We start from the raw sequence: 13,927 nt of genomic DNA on the forward strand, positions 1-13,927 counted from the left end.
ATAGCAACCAGAAAGCAACCACATATCAACACTATTGCAACTACTCAGGATACCATAGCAACACCATAGCAACAGCCTTTTAACACAACAGCAACTGCCTGAATACCAAGCAGCCACATATAACACCACAGCAACCAGTCAGTAACCAATTATCAAAACAATACCAACCCTTAGCAGCCACTTAGCAGCACAATGATAGTTAGTAGCACCATGGAGACCAGCTAGTACACCATAGCAATCACCTAGCAACCAACTAGCAACACCCCAGCTACACTAAATCAACTGCCTAGCAAGACCACAGCAATCACTAAGCAACATCATACTGCCTGAAATTCAGGCAATCATATTGACACACTGTAGCACCACCACGGTAAACAATTTAAATACCAAAGCAACCACTTACCATTGCAATGATTTATCAACACTATAGCAACCACTATAGCAATGGCAACAAGCTAGCAGCATGGAAAACACTAGGAACACAATAGCAAAACCTTACGAACTGTTGGGATGTGGAATCCTCTTTAACTGTGTGTCTGTGAAAGCCTACATCAGTTTAACCACACCCATTTACCCTACACTAGTTTAACCCCACCCATGTACCGTACAATATTTTTACCCTACCCATGTACCCTACAATAGTTTAACCCCACCCATGTACCCTACACTAGTTAAACCACACCCATGTACCCTACAATAGTTTAACCCCACCCATGTACCCTACAATAGTTAAACCACACCCATGTACCTTACAATAGTTTAACCCCACCCATTTACCCTAAAATAGTTTAACCCCGCCCATTTACCCTACAATAGTTTAGCACCACCCATCCAACATAAAAGCGTAAAGCACCCAGGGCTGCATATGGAGCATGAATCAGGCACTGTGGTGTGGAGTAGGGGGGTGGGGTGTGTAGCGATGGTGTGTGGTGGTTTGGGGGGGCTGGGGGTGTAGTTGAGATGGTTTCCCCCACCTTCTGCTGCACATCTGGAGCTGAATGCAAACACACACTCGACCAGCGCTGACTAACGAGACACAGCCCAGCGGACCCCAAACCCTCCGGTTCTGTCAGACTTGATCACTCTCATACACACGCACACACACACACACACACACTATCACATCCACACACACCTGATCTGAATGACTAATGACCTGCAGTGGCATGATGTGACCACTGGGAGGCAGCATTAGCCTCTGCATTACCACAGCAGAGAGAGAGAGAGAGAGAGAGAGAGAGAGATGGGGGATGTGACAGATATAATAAACTATTCTATCCATCACTCCATCTCCTCACCATTTGGAACAACACACACACATTTCTTGACCCAATGGTCAAACCATTCAGTGAATCCACCAGACTGTGAAAAATGTGTCTCTCTCTCTTTCTCTCCTTCTTTGTCTCCCTGTCTTTCTCTTTCTCTAACCTCTCTCTCTCTCTCTCTCTCTCTCTCTAATAGCAACCACTCAGTAACAAATTAAGAACACCTTAGCAACATCATAGCAGCTTCTTAGCAACAACCTAGCATCACCATTGCAACCACACATTAACACCAACAGCAAAGCAACAACTAAACTACACCACGGGAACTATCTAGCATCACCTAATATCCGTGAAAATTATTAAATCAAATGAAGTATATATATATATATATATATATATATATATATATATACAGCTTTACAGATGTGCCAAAGCAGAACGCATAGCAAGAACTATAGCAACCACCTAGAAACCACCCGGGAAACCCTAGCAAAAAAAAAAAAATATTTGCTTGTTCAAACTTTTGTAGCATAGTATGATATCATAATACTGTGTGTTATAATAATGTGCTACTGACTTATTTACAATAAGTGTAAATATAAGTGCATTACTACAGATAGCATCACCTATACCAATTAAACTGCAGGGCGCCAGTATCAGCTAATCCTATTAACTAAACGACTTATCAGTCAGGCTGTACATTCTACAATAATGCAATAATGGGTTTCTTACCTGCGGAAGGTGGGGGAAGCGATGTCCGGATATTTGGACCCGGGCTGCCTGAGCCCTGTGGACGTTGGGCTGGATTTGGGTGAAGTGGAGAGTGCTGCCCCATCCTGGTCAGAAACTGCAACTTTCTCTTTATCGGTCTGGTTCACCGTGACCGGACTCGAGCGTCCCGATCCCACTTTCCCTCCATCCCGTCTCTTTGAGCCTCCAGAAACTGTACCGCCGCCAGTCCCTCCGCTGGCTCCGCCCCCAGCTCCTCCCCCAGTCCCGCCCCCTCCGGCTGACTTTCCGCTGACATTGGAGTCAATGCTGCTAGAGCTGGATCGGTAGCCGCTTCTGGCCACCCCTCCGACTCCGCTGGAGGATTTGGCGGGTCGAGGAAGCGAGCGGTACTGCAGCGTTACCTTCGACGTCCCGACTCCCAGCAGGACGCCATCGTCTTGGTGCTGACACCCGTCCAGACTCGTCTTTCTCCCAGGTCCACCCTTCCCTATGCCAGCAGATTTGGGAATTTTGCCCAGTGTGGCCGAACCGCTGGATAACGTAGCACCGCTGGCGGTGACGATCGGCCCGGACGGACACGGAATCTTCTTGAATCCAAAAGATCCGGTAGCTGCAGGACGGCCGATGCCAGACGGTGGCTTCTTGCCCTCGTCTCCACTGCTTTTACCTGCATCTGATGGTGAGCGCTGGATGCTGGGGGATTTACACGGAGACTTGCCTTTCTCTGACGCTTTAGCGTCGTCTGTCTTACCTGTTAACACAATATACATGTAACATTAGATTAGATTCAACTTTATCATCATTGTGCAGAGTACAGATATACAGACAATGAGATGCATATAGCATCTAACCAGAAGTACAATATACAGTATTATTTACATCTGCCATAGTGCTGTAGTAAACATGACAAGAGGGATACTAAGTAAAATATATAATAAGTGAATATAAGCATATCTATATACATATACGGTATATAAATAGAGTACCTTTACAGTTATTAGAGATAATTAAGAATATACTAGGAGCAGCAATGCAAGTGAAAGTTTGGACTGTAATAGGCAGTGCGAGTTTACATTAACATGCAGAATATGTCTGTATATGTATAAATGCGAATGTAATGTAAATGTTGTATATATGTAATATATGTTTATACCTATAAGTATCTAAGAAAGCATATGTATAAGAAAAAGGAAAAAATAAATAAAAAATAGGATTATATATTTATGTATATCTACACAACCACCAAGCACAACATTATGATCACCGCCTTGTTTCTAAGCTCGTTATCTATTTTTCAGCTAAATTAATCATATAGGACACTCTGCAGCCATGTACTATAACTACAGACTGTTTCTTTGCATATTTTTTCATCCTCCTTTTTATCTGTTCTTCGGTGCTCAGTGACCAACACAAACTGTGCAGAATCAAATGACCTTTCAGCCTCTGACAGTAAGTGAACACAGTGTTTAAAAACTCCAGCAGCACTGTTGTTTCTGATAATAGGTGTAGTAATAAGGAGGTGGTTTATGTTTTATGCTTAATCAGTGTATAAGCAATCTACATGTAACAAAATGTTCCATAATATAATAAAAACAGTATGCTATATTGTAAGACAACAAACAGTGTGTGCTGGTGTTCTGCTGAGTGGAGCAGTTTTTGGGTAGTAATAAAGCTTTTTCAGCATCCTGGATCTAAAGCTACTCCCTGATAACCGTGCTTTTGTTCTTTTGGGCCAAATCATCCAGGTTTTTCTGCTTATTTGCAAATAATTTGAGCTCCCAATAAATTTGAACTCAGTGGGACACAGTGACGGAGCCAAACTCCTACCCCTACAGTCCTACATCTCAGCTAAAGCCAGAGCTCAGGACTAGCCTGCAGAACAGTGCTTATATAAGCATGGAGGTGTTAAATGATTATTTGTTTGTTTGTATATTTGTGCATGTGTGTGAGTGTGTGTGTGTGTGTGTGTATTACCTGTAGATTTGATGTTGGGAGTGGTACCCTTGGTCCGAGGGGGCGTGATTCCAGCCTGGGCACTCATGCCCCTCCTCCATGAGCCCGTGTGCCCCATGGATGTGTGTGATGCCCCCTTTTGCCCCGCCTCCTCGCCCTGTGCTGAGGAGGAGGTTTTCCATCTGGATGAAGAATCCATAGCCTCCATTTCTTCTTCCACCTTCTTTAGCTCCTCAGCCCCGCCCCAACTACTGCCGTCATTCTGATCACAGTACCTGTCCTTATGAGACTACACACACACACACAGTTAATTTACATATATATTAGCACATATATGCAATATTTCTTCCTTTTATTCTTATGTAATTACATTTTGTGGGAAATATGCAATATATATATATATATATATGCAATAATAAAACAACACATGTACTATCTACGCACAAACATCTATGTGTTATAATACAAAATAGGTATTTCATATATAAAAATATCTGTTATAGGAGATAGATGTATTCCATACATATGGAATAAAATTGATTATGTATATATTGAGTACACCTCACATGCCCCTTAATGGGACCATGCTGACAAAATGACACTTTGACACAATGGAAAGTAGTTTGTGTGCATTTTATATAACAGTGTAAATTTATTCTTCCCTTAAAATAACTCAATATACAGCCATTAATATCTAAACCACCGGCAAAAAAGCAAGTACGCCCCTAAAAAAACTACACCCCTAAATGATCAAATTGAGCACTGCTTGCCCTTTTATCTCAGGTGTGCATAGGGAGCAGGTATGTTCAATTTTGTAGTACAGCTCTCACACTCTATCAAACTGGTTACTGAAAGTTTCAACATGACACCTCATAGCAAAGAACTCCCTGAGGATCTTAAAAGATGAATTGTTGCACTGCATGAAGATGGCCAAGGCTACCAAGAAGATTGGCAACATCCTGATACTGAGCTGCAGCACAGTGGCCAAGATCATCCAGCATTTTAAAAAGAGCAGGGTCCACTCAAAACAGAACTCGCGTTGATTGTCCAAAGAAACTGAGTTCACGTGCTCAGCATCACATCCAAATAATGTATTTGAAAGATAGGTGCAGAAGAGCTGTCAGCATTGCTGCAGAGATTGAAGAGGTGGGGGGGTCAGCCTATCAGTGCTCTGACCATACACCGCACACTACATCAGATTGCTCTGCATGGCTGTCACTGCAGAAGGGAGCCTCTTCTGAAGTCTGTACACAAGAAAGCCCGCAAACAGTTTGCTTAAGACATGTCAACAAAGGACATGGATTACTGGAACTATGTCTTCTGGTCTGATAAGACCAAGATTAATCCATTTGGTTCAGATGGTCTCAAGCATGTATGGCTGCAATCAGATGAGGAGTACAAAGATGTACAAAGAAAAGCCTACAGTGCCTACAGTGAAGCATGGTGGTGGGAATGCCATGCTCTGGGGCTACATGAGTGCAGCAGGTGTTGGGGAGTTAAATTTCATCGAGGGACACAGGTACTTCAATTTCAGGGCAGTGTTCCAGCCTGATAATGACCTCAAACACCTCTAAGACGAGCACTGCTTTATTGAAGAGGCTGAGGGTAAAGGTGACGGACTGGCCAAGCATGTCTCCAGACCTAAACCCAATAGAAAATCTTTGAGGCATCCTCAAGCGGAAGGTGGAGGATTGGAAAGTCTCGAAAATCCTCCAGCTCAGTGATGTCGTCATGGAGGAGTGGAAAAGCATATCAGTGGCAACATTTTAAAGCTCTGGTAAACTCCATGCCCAGGAGAGTTAAGGCAGATCTGGAAAATAATTATGGCCACACAAAACTTTTGTTGCCGGTGGTTTAGAGATGAATGGCTGTACAATGGCTGAGTTATTTTGAGTGAAGAATAAATTTACACTGTTAAATAAGCTGCTACTTTTCTATGTGTCAAAGTATCATTATGTCAGTGTTATCCCAATAAAAAGATTTACTTAAATATCAGCAGAAATGTGAGGCTTGTACTCACACTGTATGTATACATTTACACAAAAATAGATAACACTGATTTTATCTTTACTGTTACTGTACACACACACACACACACACACACACAGACACACTCACACACACACACCTGACAGATGGTCTGTCACCATCCAAAACTAACAATCTGGTCCAACTGCACACACACACACACACACACACAAGCTATTTATACATACAGTGTGAGTGTGTGTACCTGTCCTGCTTTGTTCTTGCGGGTGGGAGCGCCGGAGTACGCTGGGGTGTTCAGGTCGTCGGTGCTGATGTTGTCCAGATTATCACTCAGACCACTACTGACTGAACTGCTGTCATCCCAACTACAGAGAAAGAGAGAGAGAGAGAGAGAGAGAGAGAGAGAGACAGAGAGAGAGAGAGAGAGGATAGGTTAGTATAGGCAGTATATATATGATGGTTTCCAGGTCGACGGGTATCTGTCCCTGTAGAACCACACCTTCTCAGGAGATCAGAACCCTGTTAACACTGTGTTTATCCAGTTCTCTCAGAGTAACTAGTGTTTAACTGCTTCATCTCCACCTCCCCACCTCCCTATTAATCAGCAGTGTGGTTAATTAGGGCGCTGACTAATTAGCCTCATTAACTCCCCGCTACGTGGCAGGTGGAGGTCAGAATTGCTGGAAACTCAGCATGCAGGTCTGTTTCAGGCAGATATGACAGGATTACAGGTGTGGTCTGATTAGACACTACAATTGCTTCCCACACTGCCCTACAGAAGGACTTACAGAGGTTGTTTCTGGGTAGTGTGTCTCCTGGTGAGAGACAGTTGACTGTTAGACATGCTTGTACGTCATCAACAACATCATTGGACAATTGCCCTTTGTGTTCAGTTGTGCTGAGGATGAAAAACTTGTAACGGTATTGTCTTTTGTGACGATTCCAGTTCTGTATGGAATCTGCTTATGAGTAATGAGGCGAGTGATCGCTTAAATTCTGCCTCTGAGGAGTATACAACAGTCAGTCAATCCCTGTAGTGATACCAGGGACACTGACAGCTCAGTAATATGTGTAGGACATCCTGCATACACATGTCTTGCTACCTCTCATGGCAGAACTTCAAACTGAAATTTCTTAGCAGGATAATGTTCACCCAAACACAGCAAGGGTTTGTCTCAACCAGATTGCAAGATTTATTTGTCCTGCTTAGTCTCCGGATTTATCACCAATCCAGCAATTATAGGAACAGCTAGGATGACAACTTCAGCAACTTACGAGTGTAGAGCAGGATCTACAGACCCAGCTGCAACATCTGTGGTTAAATGTGTTGCAGGATGCCATATAGAACCTGTATACCTCTATATATAACCATATCTCATCTTGCATCCAGACTAGAGGCTCAAACAGGGAACTAGAGCCTCCTTTCAGTTGTACAGTTTTCATCAATAAACTAAACAAAATGCTTTATTTCATTACTAGCAGGGCTAAATGCAGGACTGGATGTTTATTAATACATTAAATGAATTGAAGCAGCTAAAACAAGAAATAGCTTGTTCAAAATGTCTACAGATTTAAAAAGAAGTGTTTATGTATTAAGTGAATTTACAGAATTCCCTGGTGCTGGTCTAAGTGCTGAGGTCTGCAAGTGGTGGGCAGTGTGGTGCGGTATTGACCCACTAGGCTGTTTGGGTGTTCTGATATTCACAGCTTTAGAACAGTGTTAAACGCGGATTAGCGCTCAGAGGCTACTGCTCCAAAGATCGATAAACTTCAGACCAGCCTCTGTTCTCGCTAATAGCTTCCTGTCATGTGTTCTCCGCTCGTCTCTGCCGCCGCCCAGGCTCGCTGCAGGAGGTCCATTTGAGGATTTGCTGCCCGGTTGCTTCAGCTGCTTCTTCTATAGTCGAGCAGCCTCTGCTTTATGCAGACAGCACGGCTAACAACTCCGCCAGTCAGCAGTATTCGAGTTCAGGTGGGTGTAGAGTGTCAGCGGGTCTCTTCTGTTGGTTTTGTTTGTTGGCACCAGACTGCTCCCTGCGGTAACCTTGAAAAACAGTCTCAGCTCAGCCCTAGCAATGCACTTCCCTTTCTGAGGGATACGGGGGGAATTAGAGTATTAGTGGAGCTTCATTGTTTTATTTAATTGGTTTTCAAGAGGCACTACCACCATCATTCTTCATCAAACACCATCATTCTCTATCCAACATCATCGTTCTCTACATCAACCACCATCATTCTCCACTATCATTCTCCATCAAAGTCCATCATTATCTACACCAAACACCATCTTTCTCCACCAAACACCATCAACCACCATTTTCCACTATCAAACACCATCAACAAAAAACCCACCATTATCCAACATTAAACACCATTGTTTGCCACCAAACACCAGCATTCTTTACAACAAACATCATCATTCTCCACCAAACACCATCATTTTCTACCAAACATCATTCTCTATATCAAAACCAGCATCATACACCATCATCCTCCAAGAAACACCAACAATCTCTGACATTAAACACCATCATGCTCCAGTAAACATCACCATTCTCCGACCTCAAACACCATCACCCTCCTACAAATACCACCATTCTCCAATCTCAAACACCATCACCCTCCAACAAACTCCGTTCTCTGATATCAAATACCATCAGCCTTTAACAAATGGCATCATTCCTCGACATCAAACACCATCATTCTTTTCTACCAACAACATAATTGCTCATTAATGATTTAAGCAATAATACACAGGAGGGAGTGCTATAATGTGTAATATTGGCTATATTAAGGTTACAGCACGAACCTTAAGTGTATAATTGTAATTATGCCACAGTTCTATTACATTGTTATTTGGTTATTATTATTATTATTGTTATTATTATGTGGTTATAAACACTTCATGAGTTAAAATAGTTCCATTGCTGTTCTGTTTGTAGCTGCGCTGTTTGGTTTGTAAGCGCTGCATCGTTGCTAGGTTACCTGTATGTGGAAAGCTTCGATTACAGTGCATTATCGGCTGATAATGGCACACATATAACGCTTGTCAGCCAATCACATTGCAGGGTCGGAACTAACTTTTATTTAGTAATCATTAACCACCATCATTTCAAATATTTAAACACCATAATTTCTCTCTATTTACCCTACAGAATTGGAAATAATCCTGCAGCATATTCTCAAATGGTCTGGAGCATATTTATATAGCAGCGCTGATGTTCAGAATCAGCAGATAAGTGTAAATATTTTCAGCACACCTGAACGCCAGCTCTTCAGCGGTTTTCACTCAGGTCCTCTTCTGTAAATGTGGGAGATGATGTTTTATGCTTTTAATTGAAAGCGAGGGCACTTTGTTGAAGAGCTGCAGCCTGCACTTGACTTTTATAGCGTCTCCACTCAGCCGAGCGGAACGCTCTCATACAATATTTAGCACCGGGAACACAAACCCGCAGAACCCGTACACTCGCACTGCAGGCTGAGATATTAGAAATTTATAGATCATTTCTGCTCTAAATCATTACAAACCTCATTCGTCGCCATAAACGAATTATATACTGTGTATAAACAGTGGTTGGTGATGATAAATGATAATATCCGATTATTTCCAGATCTCTAATGCCATATTGTTTGAAGATTATGAAAAAGCTTTAATATTTGTGGCTTATTCCTGCTCCAAAACACAAAAAAAACTCTTCTTTATTCATTTAAAATGCTTAGACATCAAAAGCTGGGTCTTACACTGTCATTTAAACAATAATATATAGATGATCAATAAGGATATTTACCAATTTACAAGCTTGTAACAACAGATAATACCAGGATTATGGATAGCTAATCATTTTTTTGGCTTACTTCTGCTCATAGACATAACAAATCTCATAAAGATGCTCAGATATGGAAGCTAGGCATTTAAGTGTCATATAAACATTTATATACATTTTATGTGATCATATACAATTAATTATAGGCCTGTAAAAGTAAGAACTATGGAGTATTATTTTCCGTGGCTCATTTCTGCTCTAAAACAATGTGAAATCTTCTCTTTCCATTTAAGATGCTCAGACATGAAAGCTACTTCTTGCATATAGATAATAAATTAATATTTAACTGTTTACAGACCTGAAACAAGTGTAAATAAAGGGATTATGGAGAAATATTAACATTTCGGCTCATTTATGCTCATAAACAAAGATATTTTTGCCATAAAAACATGATCATATAATATACTGTAAATAATTATTATGTTCAGATATGAAAGTTAGTCCTTGTAAAATAATAGAAACAGTCACATATTATAATATATAACATCTCTGTAGGCCTATTACAGCAGATAATGAAATAATTATGGGGAAATATTTTTGCTCACTTTGTCAAGAATGACCCAGGCAGGGAGACGAGGAGACAGATGCAAGTGCAGGTAAGGGGAAATTTAATAAATAAAAAAATGATATAAACAACAAAGAAATAACTAGACATGAAATAAACCAAAACAAACAAGAGAAAATAACAATATAAACAAACAGGGAGGCTAATGAACAAAGAACTAAACAGAGCTAAGAGCATAAACAAGGGAACTAAACAGGAAACTAGAATAAAACAGAGAAGAACACGGAATAAGGAGAAAGGGAAAACAAACTAGGAATGAAACACGGAACTAGGGCTAGAGCAACACAGAAACGAGGAGAGACAGACAACAGGAGTTGGTGCAAAGACCGACGAGGGACAAGTGGCACAGGGGATCTATTTAAGCAAACAGGAAACACACTAGAAGTGGAAACACCTGGGGAAGGGGCGGAGCTACAAATGAGACACATGGTAGAAAACTACTGAGACAGGAGACACAGAGGAGCACAGGTCACATGGGGAAAACACACAGAGACATGAGACAAGGTTATTAACTGGTTGCCATTTATGGTCCATTTCTGCTCCAAAACATTAGAAACACTGTCTTAATCCTGTACAAAATGCTCAGATTGGAGGCTGTGACTTGATAGAAACATATTTAATTTATATTTTAGTATATTCTAATATGAGTGTATTCCAATTCTGTTATGCAAATATTTAGTGTTTTTAAGTTCTTTTAAAAAGTTTTAAACTTTATCACCTGAAACAGGCCAGCTAGACAGATGGCAGTTTTAAACCTTTTAAAAACCAAATGTTGATAAAATGAACTTTGAAAGCTGAAGCACTGTATGATTGTGTATCAAAGTGCTGGCAATTACACATTAACCACCTTTATAACATTCAAATGTATATATATTTTTTTAAATACTGTGGATTAAACAGTTCGCATAACGTATAGAAAACAACAACTAATAAACTAATAATTACAGATGTTCATATAACAGAGTTTTCAATCATACACAAATAAAGGTCAAGATAACTAAAACAGCTCTGAAAAAATGTAGAGACCACTTCTCAGTTCCTCTAATTTTGTTATTTATAGATATATGTTTGAGTAAAATGAACATTGATGTTTTATTCTATAAACTACCAACAACATTTCTCCCAAATTCCAAATACAAATATTGTTATTTAGAGAGAAATGCAGATGTTTTAACCTTAAATAATGCAAAGAAAACAAGTTCATATTCATGAAGTTTTAAGAGTTCAGAAATCAATATTTGGTGGAATATTCCTGGTTTTTAATCACAGTTTTCATGCATCTTCGCATGTTCTGCTCTATCAGTCTTACACACTGCTTTTGGATAACTTTATGCCTTTACTCCTGGTGCAAAAAATCAAGCAGTTCAGCTTGGTTTGATGGCTTGTGATCATCCATCTTCCTCTTTATTATATTCCAGAGGGTTTTAATTTGGTAAAATCAAAGAAACTCATAATTTTTTTCCAGAGCTGTAGAAGAATAACTGATTAAAAACGGCTATTTAGGAAAAAGACCTTAAGTAACCATTAATTGGTGCTCATTAATAGAAAGCACTACCACTCATGTCTTTATCTAATTTGGTAGTACTATTTCTACAGTTAAGACTTTACTTTAATCATTTAGAAAATTCTAAACTATAATTTATTTAAAACTCTTAATGACCTCATTTGCATACATCATGACTGTCCAAGACAAGCTTTAAAAAAAAATGACACCGAGCATCAAAAGCACATAAATCCCTCCATCCGAGAAGAAAGAGCAGTGTCCGGCGTTCGGCTCGGGATTAGACCTCACCCTTTCAGATTTGACACCAACGCCAGCAAGCTGTAATTGGCTGCCATTCAGAAAGAGCTGGCACTCAGCCAAGTCTGTGCCTGGCATAATCCCGCCTAATCCCGCTGACCCATAATCCCTCACTGCCATTCAGCCTGGGGAGAGCTTCAGGGCGCAGAGTTAGAAGGGTTAACGAGCTAACAAGCATCTAACACTTGAAAAGCACTAATTAACGACAGAGCAGAGGGGGCGGAGCCATGCACACTCACCTGAGAGCACCTGCCTGGAGCTTTTCAGCTGCTGGAGAGAAGATAAGCAAAGCGAAGGCAGAAGCAGAAAGACGAAGAAAGAGTGGAGAACACCTGCACAGCTGTGCTCTGCTAGACCTGCTGGAGAACAAATGATGGCGATGACTCCGCCCCCCTCTCCTCCTTTTATCTTCTCATTTTTTTTCTAATCCTTCTTTCTGTCCATCTATCCATTCGTCCATCCATCCATCCAGCCGTACAACCCTCTACACTCACTGACCTCCTTAGAGACCTCCCGTCTCACCACATCTCCACCAATCACAGTCAAGCTGGAGTCAGCAACATCCAATCAGAATCATTGCTGCAGACGCAGGAGTATATTTAGAGAGGTTTATGTATACTTAATGCAGAGTGCCTCTCGACAACGCTAATGCTTTAAAGTGCCAGTACACTGTGTTCTTCTCTTATTCTACATTATAATGTCTATAAAATAAGCGCAGTGTTCGATTGCAGACAGTATGATTATTATATTATTTATATATGCATCAAGCATAACATTGTGATCACTTCCCTAATTCTACAACCATTATAAGATACAGCAGTGCTGCTGGAATTTTTAAACACTGTCCTCCACTTTCCCACTCACTTCTACCTGTAGCTGCTCCATCTTGTAGATAAAATAAAGTCAGAGACAGAAGCTCTGAATCTGTTGCTGCACAGTTTGTGTTGCTCATCTTCCAGGTCTTCATCAGTGCTCACAGGATGCTGCCCACAGGATGCTGCCCCACACAGAATGCTGCCCCACACAAGATGCTGCCCCATGGCTAAACACAGTGAGCTGCCCACAGGACAGCCACAAACAGAATGCTGCCCACAGGACGCTGCCCACAGGATGTTGCCCCACACAGGATGCTGCCCACAGGATGCTGCCCCACACAAGATGCTGCCCACAGGATGCTGCCCACCGGACGCTGCCCACCGGACGCTGCCCCACACAGGACGCTGCCCCACACAGGATGCTGCACACAGAATGCTGCCCACAGGACAGCCACAAACAGAATGCTGCCCACGAGATGGCTACACACAGGATGGCTACACACAGGATGCTGCCCACAGGATGCTGCACACAGGATGCTGCACACAGGATGCTGCCCACAGGATGGCAAGACACAGGATGCTGCACACAGGACAGCCACAAACAGAATGCTGCCCACAGGACGCTGCCCACAGGATGGCAAGACACAGGATGCTGCACACAGCATACTGTTGGTGAACTGTTCTCAGTTCAGCTGTCACTCTGAGGTGTTTAAAAACTTCAGCAGTACTATTGTATCTGATTCACTTGTACTTTCAGCACAACACACATTAACACCTCATACACCACCACCATGATAATCAGTGTCACTGCAGCGCTGAGAATAATGGAATAAGAGTATAATGGAATAAGGGAAACACAGTGTGTTGTGGTCAAACGGTCACAATTAGTATTCCAGATCTCTTTAATAGAAGTAATGGACATCGTAAGCTCTGGACCAAAGACAACGAGGAGCATCCAGACTGTTCCCAGCAACAAGTCCAAG

The 13,927-nt window shown here is 41.6% G+C and overlaps 2 protein-coding genes across 10 annotated transcripts in view; one reads left to right on the forward strand and one right to left on the reverse strand.

The window, feature by feature from the left end:
• The window catches only part of rps16 (ribosomal protein S16), a 1,145,183-nt gene that overhangs the window by 743,133 nt on the left and 388,123 nt on the right, over positions 1 to 13,927 (forward strand). The gene's annotated exons all lie outside the window — the stretch shown is intronic.
• nav3 (neuron navigator 3) overlaps positions 1 to 13,927 on the reverse strand; it is a 357,961-nt gene that overhangs the window by 44,071 nt on the left and 299,963 nt on the right. For all 9 annotated transcript variants that reach the window (XM_022671501.2, XM_022671500.2, XM_049473912.1 and 6 more), the window contains 3 exons: positions 6,184 to 6,304; positions 3,972 to 4,239; positions 1,998 to 2,748 (listed from right to left, as the gene is read on the reverse strand). In XM_022671501.2, the coding sequence (XP_022527222.2) occupies positions 1,998 to 2,748; positions 3,972 to 4,239; positions 6,184 to 6,304 (1,140 nt within the window). The remainder of the gene's footprint in view (positions 1 to 1,997; positions 2,749 to 3,971; positions 4,240 to 6,183; positions 6,305 to 13,927) is intronic.

This window comes from Astyanax mexicanus, chromosome 2 (assembly GCF_023375975.1).
Source record: "Astyanax mexicanus isolate ESR-SI-001 chromosome 2, AstMex3_surface, whole genome shotgun sequence".
NCBI lineage: Eukaryota > Metazoa > Chordata > Actinopteri > Characiformes > Acestrorhamphidae > Astyanax > Astyanax mexicanus.